At 40.7% G+C, this 20,878-nt stretch overlaps 2 protein-coding genes across 2 annotated transcripts in view; one reads left to right on the top strand and one right to left on the bottom strand.

The window, feature by feature from the left end:
- The window catches only part of LOC126425298 (nuclear factor related to kappa-B-binding protein), a 195,619-nt gene extending 178,752 nt beyond the window's left edge, over positions 1-16,867 (bottom strand). The window contains exons 1-4 of the mRNA XM_050088276.1: positions 16,763-16,867; positions 16,134-16,354; positions 8,055-8,248; positions 1,459-1,772 (exon numbers count right to left, since the gene is read on the bottom strand). Coding sequence (XP_049944233.1) covers positions 1,459-1,772; positions 8,055-8,248; positions 16,134-16,346 — 721 coding nt within the window. The 5' untranslated portion in view covers positions 16,347-16,354; positions 16,763-16,867. The remainder of the gene's footprint in view (positions 1-1,458; positions 1,773-8,054; positions 8,249-16,133; positions 16,355-16,762) is intronic.
- Positions 16,868-17,111: 244 nt separating this feature from the next.
- The window catches only part of LOC126425299 (eukaryotic translation initiation factor 3 subunit F), a 55,327-nt gene continuing 51,560 nt past the window's right edge, over positions 17,112-20,878 (top strand). The window contains exons 1-3 of the mRNA XM_050088277.1: positions 17,112-17,284; positions 17,410-17,480; positions 17,687-17,904. Coding sequence (XP_049944234.1) covers positions 17,176-17,284; positions 17,410-17,480; positions 17,687-17,904 — 398 coding nt within the window. The 5' untranslated portion in view covers positions 17,112-17,175. The remainder of the gene's footprint in view (positions 17,285-17,409; positions 17,481-17,686; positions 17,905-20,878) is intronic.

Raw genomic sequence — 20,878 nt, 5'->3', positions numbered from 1 at the left:
AAACCACTGCCCTCAAATTTTTTCCTTAGTTTCAGGGAACAGAAAGAAGTCACGGGGGGCCAGCAGGTGAATAGGGGGCATGGGGTAGCACTTGCACTTTTTCCTTCTCCAGAAAGTCCATTGTTCTGGCAGCCCTGGGCGCAGAAGCATTGTCGTGATGCAGCAGTAGGTGCCCACGTTTGGACTTTGGATGCTGTGACTTCCATGTGGCGATGACTTTTGGAAGACAATCGTTCACATACCATTCGGTATTAACTGTACGACGTGTGTCCGAGGTCGCAGGGGTGAGGTGCCTGATCTTTGTGAAAAAAGTTGCCACCATCTTTTTTCCAGAGCTCCGACTTCGTTGAACTTTTGTGGGTGGTTCCTCCCCTGGAAAGTACCACACAGAAGACTGTCTCTTCATTTCAGGGTTATAATGGTAGACCCACGTTTCATCACCTGTGATAATATTTTAGGTGTCTCGGGACTTCCCTCCATTGAATTTTTCGAGGACGAAATGACACAAGTCCACTCTCGCCTCCTTTTGGATTTCTGTCAGGGAATGTGGCACCCAACGGGCACATCTCTTGGAAAGGCCTAAGTGACTATGAATTATGGTATGTGCTGCTGTCGATCCAATATTTAGGGTCCCTTCAATGTCGCAAAATGTAAGATGTGGATCTTCTTTGACCATTTTCCTCACAGCATCAATGTTTTCAGGAGTCACAGCTGTTGCTGGCTGACCGGGACGAGGTTCGTCTTGAATTGACTGCCAACTCCTCAAAAACTCGCTAAACCAATTTCTAACTGTGATCCTAGAAGGGGAAGCTTCACCAAAACCACGCAGCAAAGAAGAATGGCATTCTTCGGCACTTAAACCCTTTTTATAATCGTAAAAAATCATGGCACGAAAGTCGCGGCGTGACAGCTCCATCATGCACTGTCTCTGACTCAGCACTGCCTGTGCTTTCTTACCGCGCTGTGGGGGAATCACCGCTAGCCAGGGGCTGCGCGCGCACATCCCGAGGTCAAAAAACATTGCTCTTTTGAATGAAAACAACCCCATTGTCCTCCGCCTTATGGTTTACGGGCTGCTAAAAACTTTCAGCATAGCCCTCGTAAGACCAACAGCAGACTTGTACAACTTTAGAAGGGTTGAAAGGTCTTTGATGGATATTTTACTCAGGTGACATCAAATGACTAGTTCATGTTCGAAGTCACTCTGCTGATATTGCTTCTCTACAGACAATGCAAGACTCCCACCCCTCTAGTAACCCACTCATTCATCCTAGTTTTCTACTCTTATCTGTGAAAACAAAAAAATAGAAAAACCAACGCACAGACTAAAAAAAAAAGGGAAAGAGACAAAGATGTTGGATTAGAAACACTTATATGCCCACAACAAAGTGAGGACACTGAATATCAAGTGTCCATAAACATTACAGGTAGCAGCAATAATATAAGAAAACATGTTACCAGGATAGTTCTCATCTTCAGAACTGTGGTCACTCTGGCCAACTTCCTCACGGACAGCAGCAAGCTCTCGAAAGTAGCGCCTACGAGCACGGCTTTCTGCAGCAATTTTTTTAGCTGCAGAAAAGGATGCATTGTTTGTATAGCCTGGCAACGATTCTGCCGGAGAAGTGGAGAACGGTTGATGAGAAGTCATGTCATTCGGGCGAGTGTGGCGGTGGTGACCAGGTGGCTGTGACATTGCTTCTTCCAAGTAATGTTGACGAGACAGCAATACCGCCTTCATCACTCGTCTGAAGTAGTTCCGCTGCCACATTCTAGAGAACAGATCAAAGATTTTCTCTTTCAGATACATAAAATGGGCAATATAGGCCAAACCTCAATAAGCATGCCAAGAATACTAGCTCATCATGCAAAATATTAGTAACCGCCTCAAGGGACACAATGAGCACTTTTAGAGTGCTGTAAATGGCATAGTACTTACTGTAGCCACCACATATGTAATGCAAAAACGTTTTTCCACAAATTTACCTGATTTGTATAGCTTTATCTATTCAAATTATATTACTGTTAGGACTATAAGAACTGCTGTTAAGTTTGAGTTTGCTTAAGTCAGGCGTCAAAGTAACTTGAATATAGGGTCTTTCACACATTACACAATTTTTAAATTAAGTGGTAAAATTTTGTTTCCATTTTTGATATTGGCTGTCATTCTGATTATTTGGCCAATTGGTGTTTGCATATTTCAGGCTCACAGTTGCTACGGAGTGGTTCACAAAGGAGGAACATGTTACTATCATGAAAACTCATTACAGAACCATCAAGGGCTATGAGAGACTGTTCATAGACTTAGTGGCATCTTCAGGAGTAATAATCCTCCTACAGTATCAACAGTTCTGCAGTTGATTAAGATATCTGAGGAAACAAGTTCCGTTGCAACCATAAAATTGCCTGGATGAAACCGTGCGGTTTGTAAGGAATAAAACATTGCATTGGTGCAGGATAGTGTGGTTGTGAGCCACAAATCACTTCAAAGTCACTCTCAATTTCTGACAGCCTCTTTACAAAGAATTCTGAAAAAGAATCTTCATATGTACTCACACAAGATTCAGTTGACATAATATCTTAAACCCACAGATCATATAAAATACAGAAATTTAGTCAAGTACATGCTCATTAAACAAGAAGAGGACAACAATTTTGCAAAAAAGAATAATCTTCAATGGTGAGGCACATTTTCACATGTGTGAGTTCATTAACCGACAAAACTGCCATATTTGGGGTCACAAAAACCCTAGCATTATCCAAGAGCCACATGCATCCAATATGAACCACAGTTTGATGTGCCTTACGGGTAGTTGGTGTGATGGTCCCTTCTTTTTTGAAGATTTTGACGGTAATGCAGTAAACATTAACAGTGAGTGTTATTGAGAAATGGCCAGAAACAACATCTGGCCTGCTCTGGATAAAGCAGATACAGACAATATGTGGTTTCAGCTGGACAGGGCTGTGTGTCACACATCCCACGATACAATAACTCTACTCCACGAAAAATTCCCTCAGTCTGTGATTTTAATATGTGGTGACTTGGAATGGCCTCCCAGATCTTGTGACCTCACTCCATATGACCTCTTTTTATGGGGTTACATGAAGTCCACGTTCTCTGAGAATAAACCACAAAAAGTTCTCCAGCTTAAGGAAGAAATTCAATGTGTCATCAACGGCATCAACACAAATGTCTGTGCAAGTTTCATGACAAACTTCATAGACCGAGTAACTGGCTGTGGATACAGTGATGGTGGAAATATTCCTGATATAATTTTTGACATTTAAATGGGAGCATATATAGATGGAAAGGAATATTATTTTGATGCATTTTTACTTAATTGTTGCATCTTTAGAAAATGCGTAATATATAGGGTGATTCACGAAGATATGCAAATATTTCAATATGTTATTCTACAAGTAAAACTAAAGAAAAAAGTTCAGATTAACATAGGTCTGCAAATGTTTAGTTACAGAGTTACGGTTAATAAAAGATTTTGCCTGAAATTTGGCAGCTTCACTAATACGAAGCCATTGCAAAACTGTACCAGGTTAAAGTACAGCACGATTTCCATTTATTTTGTTGTTATTGATCTGGTGAAACTAATAAACCATGTCCCAGATGCGTATCTGCAGTAGTTTCCCAGAACATCCAGAGAAGCACAGACATGATTTTGTAAAAATTTTAATTTATTAACTACTTGGCCCAATTTGTTTTTTAAATTCCAGACAACTGCACGAAGTTTTCAACAGAAGTTGTAGAGAATTTAATTTTGGAAAAATGATGGTAATAATGTTAACTGAAACTGTTTTAATGTTTCCAGAGAAAAAACAAAGCTCAGTGTTAAGGAATTGTACAGTGTACATGCAATCTCACAATACATTCACAACAAATGTTCAAAAATGTCTCCAATGAGTTCAATGCATTTACCTACACATGTATGAACAAATTTTGTTGCTTGTTTCAGTTTCAAAGAGTTGTTCTTAATTTTGTATATTGCATTCATAACGCAAGCAAGTAATGCCTTACGTGTATTGACTTTGTCCTCATGAACTATGTCTTTCATCCAGCCTCATACACAAAAATCCATTGGCGTTAAATCGGGCTATCTGGGTGGCCACAGACGTGTAGCACCACGACCAATCCATTCTTGGGGGAAATGTTCATTTAAATGTGTACTAGCAGCATTGGTGAAATGTGGAGGCATGCCGTCCTGTTGAAAATACATTTGCAAGTGCGTAGCAAGCAGAATATCCTCAAGTAAATGGGGCATTTCTTCTTGAAGGAAATGTAAGAACGTCTCTCCAGTTAGACATCATGGGAAAATGAATGGTCCAATAAAGTGTGTGTTGAAACTTCCTGGCAGATTAAAACTGTGTGCCCGACCGAGACTCGAACTCGGGACCTTTGCCTTTCGCGGACAAGTGCTCTACCATCTGAGCTACCGAAGCACGACTCACGCCCGGTACTCACAGCTTTACTTCTGCCAGTACCTCGTCTCCTACCTTCCAAACTTTACAGAAGCTCTCCTGCGAACCTTGCAGAACTAGCACTCCTGAAAGAAAGGATATTGCGAAGACATGGCTTAGCCACAGCCTGGGGGATGTTTCCAGAATGAGATTTTCACTCTGCAGCGGAGTGTGCGCTGATATGAAACTTCCTGGCAGATTAAAACTGAGTGCCCGACCGAGACTCGAACTCGGGACCTTTGCCTTTCGCGGGCAAGTGCTCTACCATCTGAGCTACCGAAGCACGACTCACGCCCGGTACTCACAGCTTTACTTCTGCCAGTACCTCGTCTCCTACCTTCCAAACTTTACAGAAGCTCTCCTGCGAACCTTGCAGAACTAGCACTCCTGAAAGAAAGGATATTGCGGAGACATGGCTTAGCCACAGCCTGGGGGATGTTTCCAGAATGAGATTTTCACTCTGCAGCGGAGTGTGCGCTGATATGAAACTTCCTGGCAGATTAAAACTGTGTGCCCGACCGAGACTCGAACTCGGGACCTTTGCCTTTCGCGGGCAAGTGCTCTACCATCTGAGCTACCGAAGCACGACTCACGCCCGGTACTCACAGCTTTACTTCTGCCAGTACCTCGTCTCCTACCTTCCAAACTTTACAGAAGCTCTCCTGCGAACCTTGCAGAACTAGCACTCCTGAAAGAAAGGATATTGCGGAGACATGGCTTAGCCACAGCCTGGGGGATGTTTCCAGAATGAGAGTGCTAGTTCTGCAAGGTTCGCAGGAGAGCTTCTGTAAAGTTTGGAAGGTAGGAGACGAGGTACTGGCAGAAGTAAAGCTGTGAGTACCGGGCGTGAGTCGTGCTTCGGTAGCTCAGATGGTAGAGCACTTGCCCGCGAAAGGCAAAGGTCCCGAGTTCGAGTCTCGGTCGGGCACACAGTTTTAATCTGCCAGGAAGTTTCATATCAGCGCACACTCCGCTGCAGAGTGAAAATCTCATTCTGGAAAGTGTGTGTTGATTATACCAAACCACACATTTATACTAAACCACTGCTGGAAATTGTGTTGCACTGTTACATGTGGGTTTCCTTCAGACCATATGCGCACGTTATGTAAACTGTTTATACCATCTCGAGTAAACTGTGCCTCATCAGTAAATAAAATGTATTTGTGTGGAGAGATAGAAGGGGGGGGGGGGGGGGGGGGAAGAAAGAAGAGGAAGTTGGTGCTGAAGATAGACACAGGGAGGGCAGAGAGTAAGGGAGAAATGTGGAAAAAGGGGAGGGGGATGGGGGAAGGAGAAGGGGGGAGGGAGGTAGAGCACCTGAGTCCACATGGGGGGGGGGGTCAGTGGAGAACAGGCAAGGAGTGGTGTAGACAAAAGAGGGAAGGGGAAAGGCAGTGGTAAACAAGTTAGCCGATGTTTAGCCACAAGGATTATGATAGCCCAGGCTATACTGGAGATACAGTTCCCACCTGTGTAGTTCAGAGAAACTTGCACTGGAAGGGAGTATCCAAATGGCCCATGTAGTAAAGCAGTTGCTGAAGTCAGAAGTGTTGTGGTTTGCACCATGTACGGCAGGTGAATGGTCAAGTTTACAGTTTGCCACAGTCTCATGGTGGCCACTTGTGGAGTTAACAGTTGGTGACTTGTCATGCCCACACAGAATGCTGCGCAGTAATTGCAGCATAACTCATCTATAAAATGACTGCTTTTACACCTGGCCCTGCCTTTTATAGGGTAGACTCTGTCTGTGACTGGACTTTGGTGGGAGGTGGGGGTGTATGGGACAGTCTTGTACCTGAGTCGACCACAAAGAAATTACACAAGCGTGCAGGATTGAGAGCAGGATTAGGGTAAGGATGGAGAATGATATTCTGTAAGTTGTGTGGATGGGGGAAGAGTACTTTATGTGACATGGGAGGATTTTAGGTAGCACATCCCTCATCTCAGGAAACAAATACAGGTAGTCAAAGCAATGGTTAGGGATGTGGTTGAGCTTTTCAAGGCCAAGGCGATACTTGGTGATACAGAGTAGCTGTGGTTGGTGGCTGGTTAACAGCGTTACTGGTGCCAGGGGAGGAGATGGCACAGGAGACCTGTTCATGTACGAGCTGGATAGCATATTGTCGGTCACTAAAGGTTCTGGCACTTTGAAAATAACTGCTTTCCACTGCAGATGTGGTGTCCACTCTTGGCAAGGCTGTATGGTAGAATGTTTTTGATCTGAAACTGATGACAATTACAGATGTGGTGGTACTGCTGTTGGGTGGTCTACCCAATATGAACGGACACTGCATCTGTAGTTGAAGTATACCAATAATCTTACCTGAATGTTTAGTGACAGACAATACCATATAGAGCTCATTCTTCAATGGATCTCCCATGCCTTCAGCTCCTCCGACACCAATAACCCTGTTAACCGGCCACCAACCAGCACTCCTCTATCACCCAATATCACCCCGGTCTTGAGAAGCTAAACCACACCTTCACCAGGGCTTTGGCTATCTCTCATCATGCCTCAAGATGAGGGATATCATACCCAAATCCTACCTGCTTCACCCACAGTAGTGTTCCCCCACCTATCCAACCTAAAGTTTGTCTGTCCCTAATCCAATCCTATGCCCCATCCTGCACTCCTTGGGTCATTCCCTTGTTGTTGACCCAGGTGCAAGAGCTGTACCATACACCCACCCATCACCTCCCACCAAAGTTCTGTCACAGGCATTTTCTACCCTATAAAAGGCAGGGCCGTGTGCGAAAGCACTTATGTTATATGCCAACTGTGCTGCAATTACTGTGCAGCATTTTATATGGGCATGACAAGTAACCGACAGTCCAGTAGCACAAATGGCTATCACCAAACTGTGTAAAACTGCAAGCTTAACCATCCAATTATTGAAAATGCAGCACATCACAGCACAAATGATGTCAACAGCTGCCTCACCACACAGGCCATTTGGGCACTCTCTTCCAGCACGAGTTCCTCTGATCTACATGGATGGGAATCATGTCTCCAATATATCCTGGGCTCTTGCAATCTCTTTGGCTAAACCTCAGCCAACTTGTTTCCCACTATCTTCTCCCTTGTCTCTTTTGTCCATACCATTCCTTACCCAGCCATCTCTCTCTCTCTCTCTGTCTCTCTCTCTCTCTCTCCCTCCCCCTCATGTCATCCTCTCTCCCCCAGTTTCCACCCCTCTCCATTTCTTTCTTCCCTTCCTGTCTTCTCTTTCAACCCCATCTTCCTCTCATTTCCTCCCCTCCCTCTCACACCTTTTCCCTCTCGCTGTCTTTATATGCTCTTGCCTCTGAACTCCTTTTGTCTTGTTGTGCAACAACCAACTTATTGTCAAAATACCTGCCGCACACTACACTGCTACCCACTCTTTGCCTCGCGAGTCCTTCCCTACACCATTTGCTACTCCATCTATCCAGGCAACAGCTTTCAATAATCGATATTTAATAATTAGTCTCATCAGTACCATGAGCACATCCCCTCCATTTTCCACCACATTTCACACTAAGTACAGTAATGACACTGTCCCTTAGACACTTACTGCTCCTCTCTATCATGATTTTACACTCACCCATATTCTCGCTCTTCTGCCTTCCGAATAAGTGATCTCATTTTGGCAATGTCGGGCCTGAAGAAGCCATTTTTAAGCCGCATGTGAAAGTCGTTGAGCGGCACACCAAACCGCATATTTTCTCGAGCAAACAACCTACGGAGGGTCTCATCTTTTTCTTGTGCATCATTCTCAGGGAAAGATGGTAGAAAATTCTAAAACAGAAAAATATTAGTTGGTGACATTCCACACACATTTTATTAAAGTAATTGTGAATCAACAATATTCTCATACAAATATCAATTTCTTATAACAGAGGAACGTCCTGGTGGAATGTAACACACACACACACACACACACACACACACACACACACACACACACACACACACCCTCTGCAAACCTAATTGTCCTGGTTGACTACATCCAATACACTGCACGTGCAGGGGTTGGTTGGTTGGTTTTGGGGAAGGAGACCAAACAGCTAGGTCATCGGTCTCATCGGATTAGGGAAGGACGGGGAAGGAAGTCGGCCGTGCCCTTTGAAAGGAACCATCCCGGCATTTGCCTGGAGCGATTTAGGGAAATCACGGAAAACCTAAATCAGGATGGCCGGACGCGGGATTGAACCGTCGTCCTCCCGAATGCGAGTCCAGTGTCTAACCACTGCGCCACCTCGCTCGGTCCACGTGCAGGGGGAGCAGATAGATATCAATACTTTACATGTTTGGTTTGCAGGACACCACCATGTCTCCACAACTACAAAATAATGTAGTGTCATAAAAACCACATATTAATGGTATGAGCATGCAGGAAGCCGTAAACATAACTGACTGGAAATATTACAATCATGGAAATTCAACATACAAACTGGCATAAACAAACCACAGAGCAAGACACAGTAGATGGAAGAGTACATATATATCACATTCTTAAATAACATTCAATTAACGAAAGTCTTAACCAATGCATATTTCAGTAATAATTCAGGAGCATCGCATATGGTAACACATTATCAGTTAGAAATTTCAGACATCCAGATGTAATAATTAGTATCTCAATCAAGCTTTTGTGCAAAAGAAATGTATATTCTGTGTTCCCTTACAAAAGTCTCAGAAATCTTTATTTACTTAGGTGCAAATAATTATCACAGAGCAGTAGCCATATATTTGAACAATGTATACTAATACTGAGTAAACCTATTCTCTTATTAATGAACATAAACACAACCACCAAAGGCTGCTATTTTAAAGTCATCTTCTAGCAACAAAAACATACAGAAAAAGGAACTGTTTGTCTGCTACAAGATAGTCGGTAGAACAAAATCAGCCCAGAGATAAAGGATTATATCAATATGGTTTTGTGATGCATGATGTTATTCATTAATAATTGGATTCTTAAGACTCTGGAGCACAACTTAAAGGAAGCATTCCACAATCTCATTTCATAAGAGCACCTTGCTCATGACATAATTGCGAAAGAAGTTGATATTTCTAATCATAAATCTAAATACATCTTGATTTAACTAGGAACATGTTATGTTTCTATATAGTGCTGCTACTTAACCATTGCAGTATAATGGAGCAATGTATACACTACAATTGGAGACATGTTGGTGTTTTTAACATGGTTCTTACACTGGTTGCAATATGTTTCCAACTGTTTCTTGCTAAAGGTCTACGTCCACATACGCAATAAATATTTTTCTTAGTGCTTCGACATTGTCAGCAATGCTGTTTCCCTTAGCGTACTTGCATCATCAGCTTAATTATGTCTAGGGTCAAAGATGAGATATGGATATAGTGCTGCACTATTAATATCCAATGTTTTAAACAAATGAAGAGAAAGATGTAGTCATCACTAACAGACAGAGCAATACTAAAGAAGTGTCAGAAATAACCTATTACGGGAGTTGAACATGAAAGCTGGCTCTGATAATACCTGTAACTTCGCTAGGCAGTTATCTTCCAAGTTTGAGGGGGGGGGGGGGGGGGGACTGAACTGCAGTGAACAAGACGTGCCATTAGTCTTCGTTTGTGAGCCCTAAGTAATTCATTGCAGATTCTTGGATACATATTTCAAATTTTGAAGCAAGCAGTATTTCAAACAGTATTTGAAGTTTGTGGAGCACTGGTCTAAGGTTTGAAGGATTGTTTAACATCTTCAGTTCCACTAGTAGAAAAATATGTTTATCCAACTAATATTTTTGTTTCATGTAATTTACAACACAGAGCACTGAAACTTGTTGCAGTAGGTAATGACACCTTGGACAATGTGAGTGAAGTATTAGAGCATATATCTTTGGCTTCTCTACATGGCTTCTGTATGTACATAAAGGTCACAAGTTCCACGTGTCGTATATGTCACGCGAGAATCGAAGAGGATAAACTATAACTGAATGAATGAAAACATTGTTGTAATATACGCTGTATTGGATTTTTATTGAAAATTTTATGAAATTGGTCTATAATGTGGTACATATCACCATATAGTAACACTTCTGATTTTGCCTGTGTCTATATATTGTTTATAGATAAGGTGATGGGGGAATCTGTGCCTGCCACACCTACATACACTGAAGAGGTCGTATCATTAAAAATGTTAAATTCCTCCTCTAATTTGTGTTTGTTGACCATCAGCTTCAATGTATTTAGCCCAAAATTCTAGATGCACTCCTCTGACTCATACAAAGATGACAATATGGCAATTTGCTGTCGGGCCCACTTAATTCTGTGCTTATAAAAACAATCACAATTAATTCTCAGTGATAACAGAGCTTAAAATACATATCATTACATAATAACCAATGGGCAAATAAATTTACTAGTATTAAGCTAATGCTGTCACCAGTAACATGCAACAGATGGGCAGAAACATTGTTTCCTTTGATCTATAGCAGCACTGCCATAAGATATTTGTTTCTGTTTTTCATAACATGTTTGCAACATGTTGCAAACTCAGTTTGTACCTGCCATTGTATCAAGCTTGTGGAAGTCTGCTGTACCACAATTGCATATACTGACGAAAATGTATGAGACTGCTCAAATCAGAGTGTTGTGAGGTTAATATGCCATATGGTGGGGCATGTGCATCAGTAAGAGTGTTGCTATGTAACTCACCAGTCAACAGCATCATTCTGCTTCTTTTGCCTGTTGTGAACAACTCACTTTGTAGATTGAACTTTCTGAGTTCTTTTTTCTGGTTCAATAGAACCTGCCATACTGGATGTGGGCGTTGTCACATGATGTAATGATATTTTGACAAGTCATGTCATACATGAACAAATAAACAAGGAACAAAATTTTTTTTACATCTATATTATGTTTTGGACTGTAGATTGTGGTCTCAGACTGATCTGTAGTACAGCACAAGGTATAGATTACGTTGAATGGTTACAATTTGGTTGGCAAAGTCAATAACCATGCATACAAAACATTAGTTGCAGTGAAATATTGATCTGTAAAGTGGTCCAAGGCATTACTTAGGTGGAAAGATGACGGTTCGATTTTGAGATGGCAAAGTGGTACCCAAAACGTCATATAATGCACTTTCGTTATTAGTTCTTGTATTAAATTTTGGTTACGTGATAAATCACACAAATCTAAAAGTTGTCAATTTGACTAAGCGTGTACAGATTACAATTACAAACAACTTAAATTGAAATGATCACACAGAAAATGTTGCAGGGAAGACAAACCAAAGACTGTGTTTTATCGGCAGCATACATAGAAGACGCAACAGATCTACTAAGGAGACTGCCTACATTATTCTTGCCTGTCCTCATCTGATGAACCGCTGTGTGGTATGGGATCCTTACCAGATAGGAATGACACAAAACATTGAAAAAATTCAAATAAGGGAAGCTTGTTTTGTATTTGCTCAAAGTAAGGGAGAGTGCCATGGATATGATACGTGAGCTGGGATGGCAACTATTAAAAAAAAAAAGGCAGGTGTCATTGCAGCAAGAAATTTTCATAAAAATCAAATCACCAACTTAGTCCTCTGAATGCCAAAATATTTTGTTGACTGCTACCTACATAGGGAGAAATGACCATCATAATAAAATAAGGGAAAGCAGACCTCACACAGAATTCTAATGTTCATTATTCCTGTGCACTGTTTGAGAGCGGAATGGTGCAGAAATAGTATGAAGGTGATCTTACCAACACCCTGCCAAGCACTCAAGTGTAAATTGCGGAGTAGTCATATAGAAGTAGAGGTGATGAGGATCATCTTGCCGTTATGGATAAAATAATACGAACACAAAATATTACATAAAAAATTGGGATTATGTAACAATTCAACCAATGAAGTCATTAAATATGGCGGTGAAAGGACCAATGCTTGATGGCAGAAATTCATATACCTCTACATTGATACTATGCAAACTACTCTGAAGAGCGTGGCAGCGGGTACTTCCAATCCTACCAGTTACTAGTGTTTCTTCCCATTCCATTCACATATGAAGTGCAGGAAGAATGTTCAAATGCCTCAGGGTAGCTGTAATTAATCTAATCTTGTCTACACAATCACTATAGCAGTGATATATTCCTATATTAATAATTTAAATTTGGTTCTTGAAACTTTGTAAGCAAGCTTTCTCGGGACAGTTTGTGTCCAACAAACCTGCGACCATTTGTGTTGCCCTTGTCTGTACGCATTCAACATTCCCTGTTATTCCTATTTGGTACAGGTGCCACACAGTTGAGCAGTATTCTAGGATGAGTCGCAAGAGCGATTTGTACACAGTTTGTTTTGTAGACCGACTGCATTTTCCTACTATTTTACCAGTGAACTGAAGTCTTCCCCCTACTTTACCTAAACTCAAATTATGTGATCATTCCATTTCATATGCTTATAAAGAGTTACAGCCAGGTATTTGTATGTGCTGACAAATTCAAATTGCAACTCATTGATACTATAGGCATAGAATAACACACTTTTGCGTTTTGTGAAGTGCAGAATTTTACGTTTCTGAACATTTAAACAAGTTGTCAAACTTTTCACCACTTTGAAATCTTACCAAGCTCTGCCTAAATATTTGTGTAGTTTTTTTAAGACCATATTTCACTACGGATAAATGCACCATCTGTGAAAAATCTGAGATTACTATGGGGTCGACAGAAGCGTCCGATCCAACGCGTCGGCTTTGACCCGTGACGTAAGGGTGTTGTCGTGTGTGACGTCATGACGGCGCGGAGTTTGGTTTGAGTGTGGCTGTCACCAGTTCTGTTTTATCTTATTTTATTGATTTTTTGGATCTGTTCGTTCTATCTCGTGAGATTTTTTTTTTTAATTTAAAAACACTTATTACTTATTTTAATTATCTGTTTCCTCGAATTTCTGTTTTAGTTTATTATATTTATCTTTCCGATCTGTTCGTTCTATCCCGTGAGATTTTTTTTTTTTAGAAAGACAAAAAAACTAATCAGCTACTGAAGCATCTTTATCTTCTATGGGTTGCAGGGGTTATGACCCCTGGGGAGGTGGGTGGGTATTCATGCATGGCTGTCTTCACTTACACGTTGTAGCTACGCAAGGCGTCTAAATTTGTTTATATTTAGTTTGCCCCCACCCAAAACACCCCGTTTCCCGCGCTTGTCCCGTTAGTGTCATTAGGCTTCTTGTGGAAAATGTGTGTGTTTGTTTTTGTTTCCGCCATATTTGTGATGTCATGGGTCAAAGCAGACGGGTGGGATCGGACGCTTCCGTATTTCCCTATGTATTCTGTCTGCAAGGTCACTGATATATAACATGAAGAGCAAAGGTCCCAACACACATAATGTATAAACATTAGAAAAGTTAAATCTTAAACACTAATGGGATCTCCATGGAGGAGGGGGGGGGGGGGGGGGGGGGGTCTTGAGCTGGAAATGTTCTTTTTACTTGATGATGATGAGTCCCATACTCCTTTACAGAGCATAGGGGAGCGACACAGGAGACCCACGCCGCCTTACTAGGCAAGGTCTTAGTGGAGGTGGTTTGCCATTGCCTTCCTCCGACCGTAATGGGGATGAATGATGATGATGAAGACGACACAACAACACCCAGTCATCTCGAGGCAGGCAAAATCCCTGACCCCGCCGGGAATCGAACCCGGGAGCCCGTGCTCGGGAAGCGAGAGCGCTACCGCGAGACCACGAGCTGCGGACTCTCAAAATACTGAACACTTGGAAAAAATCAGACCACAGTGGGGAAATAGGGGTTTGGATTGCAGAATGTACAATTTTTTCCTGCTTTAAAAAAAGGACTGTTATGACATGTTCATTGGCTTCACCAACTCACAACCTAACCTAGGCTTCAAGCAACACTACAGTTCATTCTATTCACTGGAACCCCGCAAGAAATAAATAAATAATAATAAAGAACACACAATTAGGTCTAGTACGCAACACAATCCAAAACATTGTTCCCCTCAATGGATCACCATCTCCACTATCTAGGAAACACCATGATCTAAGTCACGCACACAAGAAGTAAACAACATATTATGAAAGAAACATGACTAACATCTATAACATAGAAACAAAAATATCCCATACCCTGTCTATATAGTATATGACAACAGACTTCTAAGAATATAATGATGGCTCACACTGATCTGAAAACTTAAACGTGATAATGTTCTGGTACGTCAGTTTGTCAAGAGGATGACAGAGGCAAGAGGGTCATAGTCTATAATTTCCAGTTGCCGTAAGAGACAACAGGTGCAGCATGTAGAGTGGGGCATAGACATAGAGGAAACTGGTGTCACAGTAAAGTAGGCCTAATCCATTTCTTATTCCACACAAAACTCATCATCCAACTGCCTTATTAGCCTACCACTCCACTTTTTACACCTTGACCGTGTGTCCTTTTGCAGTCTCAAGTTTAATCAAAAGTGGTCCGCTCGGTGGTTGTGGAAGAAAATCTTGCTACAGACATGTTGTAGGCTGACTGGAAGGCAAAACAGACAGAGCTTCTCCACAGCCCATGGAAAAATACAAAAATGTGTCGAGCAGTCACAACACATTCTGACACAGTGCACGGTAGTCTGTAGTTAACTCTTCTTACTTGAGTTGATAGATTTTGGTGAAATTTGTCACAGCACAGAATGAAGACACAGTTCAAACTTTAAAAACATATATGCACTGATACCAACGTCATAACAAATGGTTCCTTAGAAGTGCAAGCAATGTGGTCAGGTTTCATATTATTTATGATTAAAAAAGTTTTAAATAGTCACATGCTGCACTTTCCCGTGTAAAAATCTAGCAGACTGTTCAATGACAAGTCTAGTGAAACCAAAGTAGATATACATGAAGACAATTTTGGTGTAATCTACACACAGTGTTGAAGAACAGAAGCTCCAAGCAGAGCAGTTACTTTCAGAGCTAAAGTTACACACTGGACAGCCCCCCCCCCCCCCCTTATATCTTGGTTGTGGTGTCAGATTGATCAGGAGTGCAGCTAGAGTTCTAGGGTGGGTTGAAAGGTGACAATTTGGTTATGAATTGGCAAAGTAAACAAATGTAAACGGAAAAGATCTGATTTTTTTAGCAAAAGACTAGCAGCAAAGCCTTATGTTTACAACTGCACCATACCGAAAAATGAAAAGGGGATCCAATACGTAACTTTTACCGCTTTCGATAGGTCTACTTTACAAAATGTCTGTCCACTGCTTAATGTCTCCTCCGTAGAGTTAATAGCAGCCAGTGCCCATAGTATTATTTACCTACCATTTATTACTTTCCATTGATATAACAACACAAAACATATTAAGACAATGACAAAAAGTCAATGATACATGTCCCATTAGTTTATAAATAGGGAAAAAAACCAGGAACACTATCATGAAGTAATTTTCTGAATGCTTCAACTTTACAGACATGTCCTAACAGTAAATTATAAAACTAGACATCACTTCTACACCTGTTTACAGGTCACAACTTTTTGTTTACAAACAACAATAAACAAAGTTCTTGGTGTAAGCAAAAACTCATTGTCATGTTAATATGATGTTTATCTTTGCAACTAGGGAAAGACGACGTCCAAAAGGGCAATATCTGCTGATTTTATTCATAAATGGGCACATGTCTAAGTTACATTAAATTTACTTACCCTGAGGTGCTGCTTCTGTTGCTCTGTAAAACACTCTTGCCATGTCTTTAAAGAGAAAAATTCCTTGAATATCTCCTTGTTTTCGCACAAGCCCTGTGGCAGTTGTAGACGCACACCTTCTATTCGACATTCTTCGAGAGTATTTAGTTCTTGAGATATTTCTGAACTCTCTGTGCTGGCTTCAGACGACACTGTTGAATATTCTAGTTCCATTTTTCGGGCTACACGGAAAAAAAGTTTGGAAACAGATCAAACACTTCCCTATTTATGTTTCGTTATAACACTTATTTTGTATTTCGAGACCGCAACAATAATTTTAAGGTTATGTTATGTATCTGCTATATATCAAAATCATCCAAATTACTTATACGAATCGCTACTGACATGGATGGGGTGAGAAATATGACGATAAAATTTTCCAATGAAGCTGCTTTCTACACTAGTTTCCCATACATGTTGTGCTTCTGTTATTTTGTTCGATAAATCGGTCATTATCACGTGAATATATTACAGTATTTTAGCGTTCTAAGTGTACGTATTGATGATGTTTATGTGGAGAAGACAGACAGACGATATTGGGAATAAGTGAAAAGATTAATGGACATGTAAATATTCGCTTCTATACCGACCTTTTGGGTGCAGTTTTTTAGGTTTTGTCTAATTTCAACGCCCTCCACGTTTGGTATCCTGGGTCTGCATTGCAGATATTATAGAATCCAACCGTGGAGGGCATGGCGGACGGAACGGGAACCATGTTTAGACAAGGAACAGTTTTGAAAATAATCAATGTTGTCATATCAGGTCAGCAGACGAAACGCTGCCTGGTGAAATTTTATTTGCACTTTATAGAAATTACAGATGTTATATCATATACACCCAACGAATCGGCATACTTTTGTGGGTGAAAAGGAAAAGGGTCAATAGCCTCTATTGTCAGAGGGATTTTGCAGCGTCAAGTAAAAATCCAGAGTAGCTTCACAGACGGCAACGGTGGAACCGGATATGTAACCAGTATCCGTTCCTAGTTACCATAACCACAAAAATGGCGCTGAATACTGTGGTGAAGGTTCATCCTGTTGTTCTTTTCCAAATTGTTGATGCATATGAAAGAAGAAATGCAGACGCCCATAGAGTTATAGGCACTCTGTTAGGTAATTGTTTACATATATTGCTAGTTAGTGTTTATGTTACATTCAGAGGTAATGCGTGTTGTGCATGTGGATCTACGTGTATGGATGTGCAGGTTAGTAACAATTCGTCTAATTTTATGTTACAGGCACAGCAGACAAAGGCACTGTCGAAGTTACGAACTGTTTTTGTGTGCCACATAAGGAATATGAAGATCAGGTTCGTATACTCTTTAGTCTGTACGTAGTTTACTTAAAAATATTACCACATATGTTCCCTACAAATCGATGATACACTTGTTATGCTGACAAATGTGTATGTTGAAATATACTTCACACATTTGATTCATTTTATTCCGTGTGTTACCGACTTTTACCTCCATGTTTATGTTAGTGAAATATGAAACGTCAAGGCCTATTTTGTAGGTGGAGGCGGAACTTAATTATGCCATGGACCTTTTTGATCTGAATCGCCGTGTAAATCCTCAAGAAAACGTTGTTGGTTGGTGGGCGACAGGAAATGAAGTAACAAGCCATTCGTCTGTTATACATGAATACTATGCACGTGAATGCAACAATCCCGTTCATTTGACCCTGGATACAACATTACAGGATGTCAGAATGGCAATAAAAGCGTACTTAAAGTAAGTGGTAACATTATTTCAAACTTTTATAAACAGCATCAGCAAAGTTAGTTACAGGCATACTATTATGCTGAGGAAAAGAACTTTCTTGTGTAATGTAGTAGAGTGTAATTCTTGCCACTTTTTCTTTTGATGGAAATACGGAAGCGTCCGATCCCACCCGTCTGCTTTGACCCATGACGTCACAAATATGGCGGAAACAAAAACAAACACACACACTTTCCACAAGAAGCCTAATGACACTAACGGGACAAGCGCGGGAAATGGGGTGTTTTGGGTGGGGGGCAAACTAAATATAAACAAATTTAGACGCCTTGCGTAGCTACAACGTGTAAGTGAAGACAGCCATGCATGAATACCGACCCACCTCCCCAGGGGTCGTAACCCCTGCAACCCATAGAAGATAAAGATGCTTCAGTAGCTGATTAGTGTTTTTTGTCTTTAAAAAAAAAAAAAAAAAAAAAAAAAAAACTCACAGGATAGAACGAACAGATCAAAGATAAATATAATAAACTAAAACAGAAACTCGAGGAAACAGATAATTAAAATAAATAATAAATGTTTTTAAATTTAAAAAAATCTTACGAGATAGAACGAACAGATCAGAAAAGTAAATAAAATAAGATAAAACGGAACTGGAGACAGCCACACTCAAACCAAACTCCGCGCCGTCATGACGTCACACACAACACCCTTACGTCACGGGTCAAAGCCGACGCGTTGGATCGGACGCTTCTGTCGACCCCTTTTGATATTTTTGGTGTTCTTTTGCAAGGGAAAATAATGATAATACTCTCGTACCTGGCAGTCATGGAAGTACCTTATAATTACATATCACATCGTGTATTGAAGCTTAGTTGTGAAGCTGATTACATTGTCACTGTTGTATAATTGTTACAACAAATGTGTTTGCAAATCAGTGAGGTCAGAAACTAAGGTGTCAGAATCTTAAGGATCTTGAGACAAACTTTTTGCTAAAGGGAAAGAGGTTAAACTTGAAACTTAGTAGATTATAGCTACATATCAAATTGGGATTGTGGTCTGTAGAAGGTGGCTTTGGAAAAATAATCGTGAGCCTTTTCGTTATTTATAACAAAGCATGCAAGCTGAAACAGAGGTGTTATGGGAACCTGAGGAAATATATCGATGGTGGTAAAGGCCTAGAACAGGCCTGTGGAATTCTTAGGTGTTTCATGTGAAGTCACGCAGCATTATTGTCAATGCTCGCCATGAGATATGTTGGGAATAAGAGCTGGTGTGTCAGCTGCTGATTCTGCATAGCCAATGATAGCAGGAACAATGTGTAACGAAGTAAGAGGTAAACATTCCACTTGGGAAAAATATATCTAAAAACAAAGACGATGTGACTTACCAAACGAAAGTGCTGGCAGGTCGACCTGCCAGCACTTTCGTTTGGTAAGTCACATCGTCTTTGTTTTTAGAAGTAAGAGGTAAAGGAATATAGTGACATTCTCCCCTGCACAAAGATCCATTGTAGCTGAAAACATGTTTCTGATATATTTCAATAAAATGGGTGGCAATAGAGCAGAGATCTGGAAACACAATCAGAAATAACAAATAATATTTATTCCCCATTTAACATGTTGATCTTTTTTTCAAAATTATGTTCCAAACAATTTTTTAAATGAAGCTCAGCTTAAAAACATCCTACAATAAATAACATTTTGTGTACACAAAATAAAGATAGCTTTCAAAGCTCAAAATAATGTTTCAAAGTTTGAAGATCACAGATAATAAATTACCAAGCATACTTGTGCATTGAATTTTGACTAAAATATCCTGAAACTTATAGTCCTCTTTTTAGTGTCTGTGTAGCTACAAGTCTGACTATGGATTTCAAAACAGTTTCCTGCCAACTTAAATGTTGGTGGTGCTGGGTGGAGAACAGTGGACATATTTGTCTTGTACAACTGGTGAGAACCTGACACTCAACTCACTTTGTATGTAATGAAGTAACACCACATTCTTCTTCGCTTTCTGAGCCTCTAAATCCTATTTGAAACTCAGGATCACTACGGTCATCCTTTTTTGAAAGCATTGCCTAAACAACTATGCAGGAGAGAGACTGAAACAGTTAAAGTTTGTTGTTGAGTATCCAGAGCTGCACATAGTAAAGACTGTTTCTAGTGGCAACGACCTTAACAAGAACATGACAGTCTGGCTACAAATGTAGGGCCAGATGCTATCTAGCTGATGAACACTTAGCTATAGGTGTTGAAATGTATATAAGCACGGTTTTATTTTTTCGGAGGTCTGGTCTTAAGTTGCCTGAGTATACTCGAGATTTTTAAGTTTCTGTCATATAACAAAAATGAGAACTCAGGGTTTATGCTAAATTATTAATAAGCATGATAGAAAACTTGTACTTTATTTTGGTAACAGTTTGATGTATGGCACTTGATTACGTATACATAATGCAATGAAATCTAAATAACTTTGCTGTCTCTTGGCAATATTTCATTATCGTTATGGCAGAGTATTATACAGTATTGATTAAGTGTAAATATTGTCTGCTAGTCTTCTGAATGGGACTGGTACCCCATAGTGTAATCGCAGGAAATGCTTGTACTGTCTGTACTAGATAAGCTGTAGGAACAGTCTGATAGTGCTCCAGGAACTGAACTGCATGTCGTCATTTCCTCCTGTTTGGCAGAAGGACCTCCACTTCTGCCAGTACTAAATGAAAGCAAAGTAGTCCCTGGTTGATAGTACTCTCTCTGGCAGATGGCAACACTATAGGCAGATGCATAAGATGTGCTCATGCACGTTATGACAGAAGCAGAAAGTGTACCCCAAACAGCAAGTGCACTTGCAGCTACTTGGAACCCAGAGGACACCTGCCAAGTGATGTACCTGCATGGCAGCACTTCTTGTGCTGTGTGTACCTATGCTACACACCTCCCATTGGGCGGAGGGGAGGTGGGGGGAGCTGACATCAGCTCGCTTCATTAGC

The sequence above is a fragment of the Schistocerca serialis genome, chromosome 10 (assembly GCF_023864345.2).
Source record: "Schistocerca serialis cubense isolate TAMUIC-IGC-003099 chromosome 10, iqSchSeri2.2, whole genome shotgun sequence".
NCBI lineage: Eukaryota > Metazoa > Arthropoda > Insecta > Orthoptera > Acrididae > Schistocerca > Schistocerca serialis.
The sequence above is the reverse complement of the archived record's forward strand: the minus strand, read 5'-3'. Positions and strand labels throughout refer to the sequence as shown.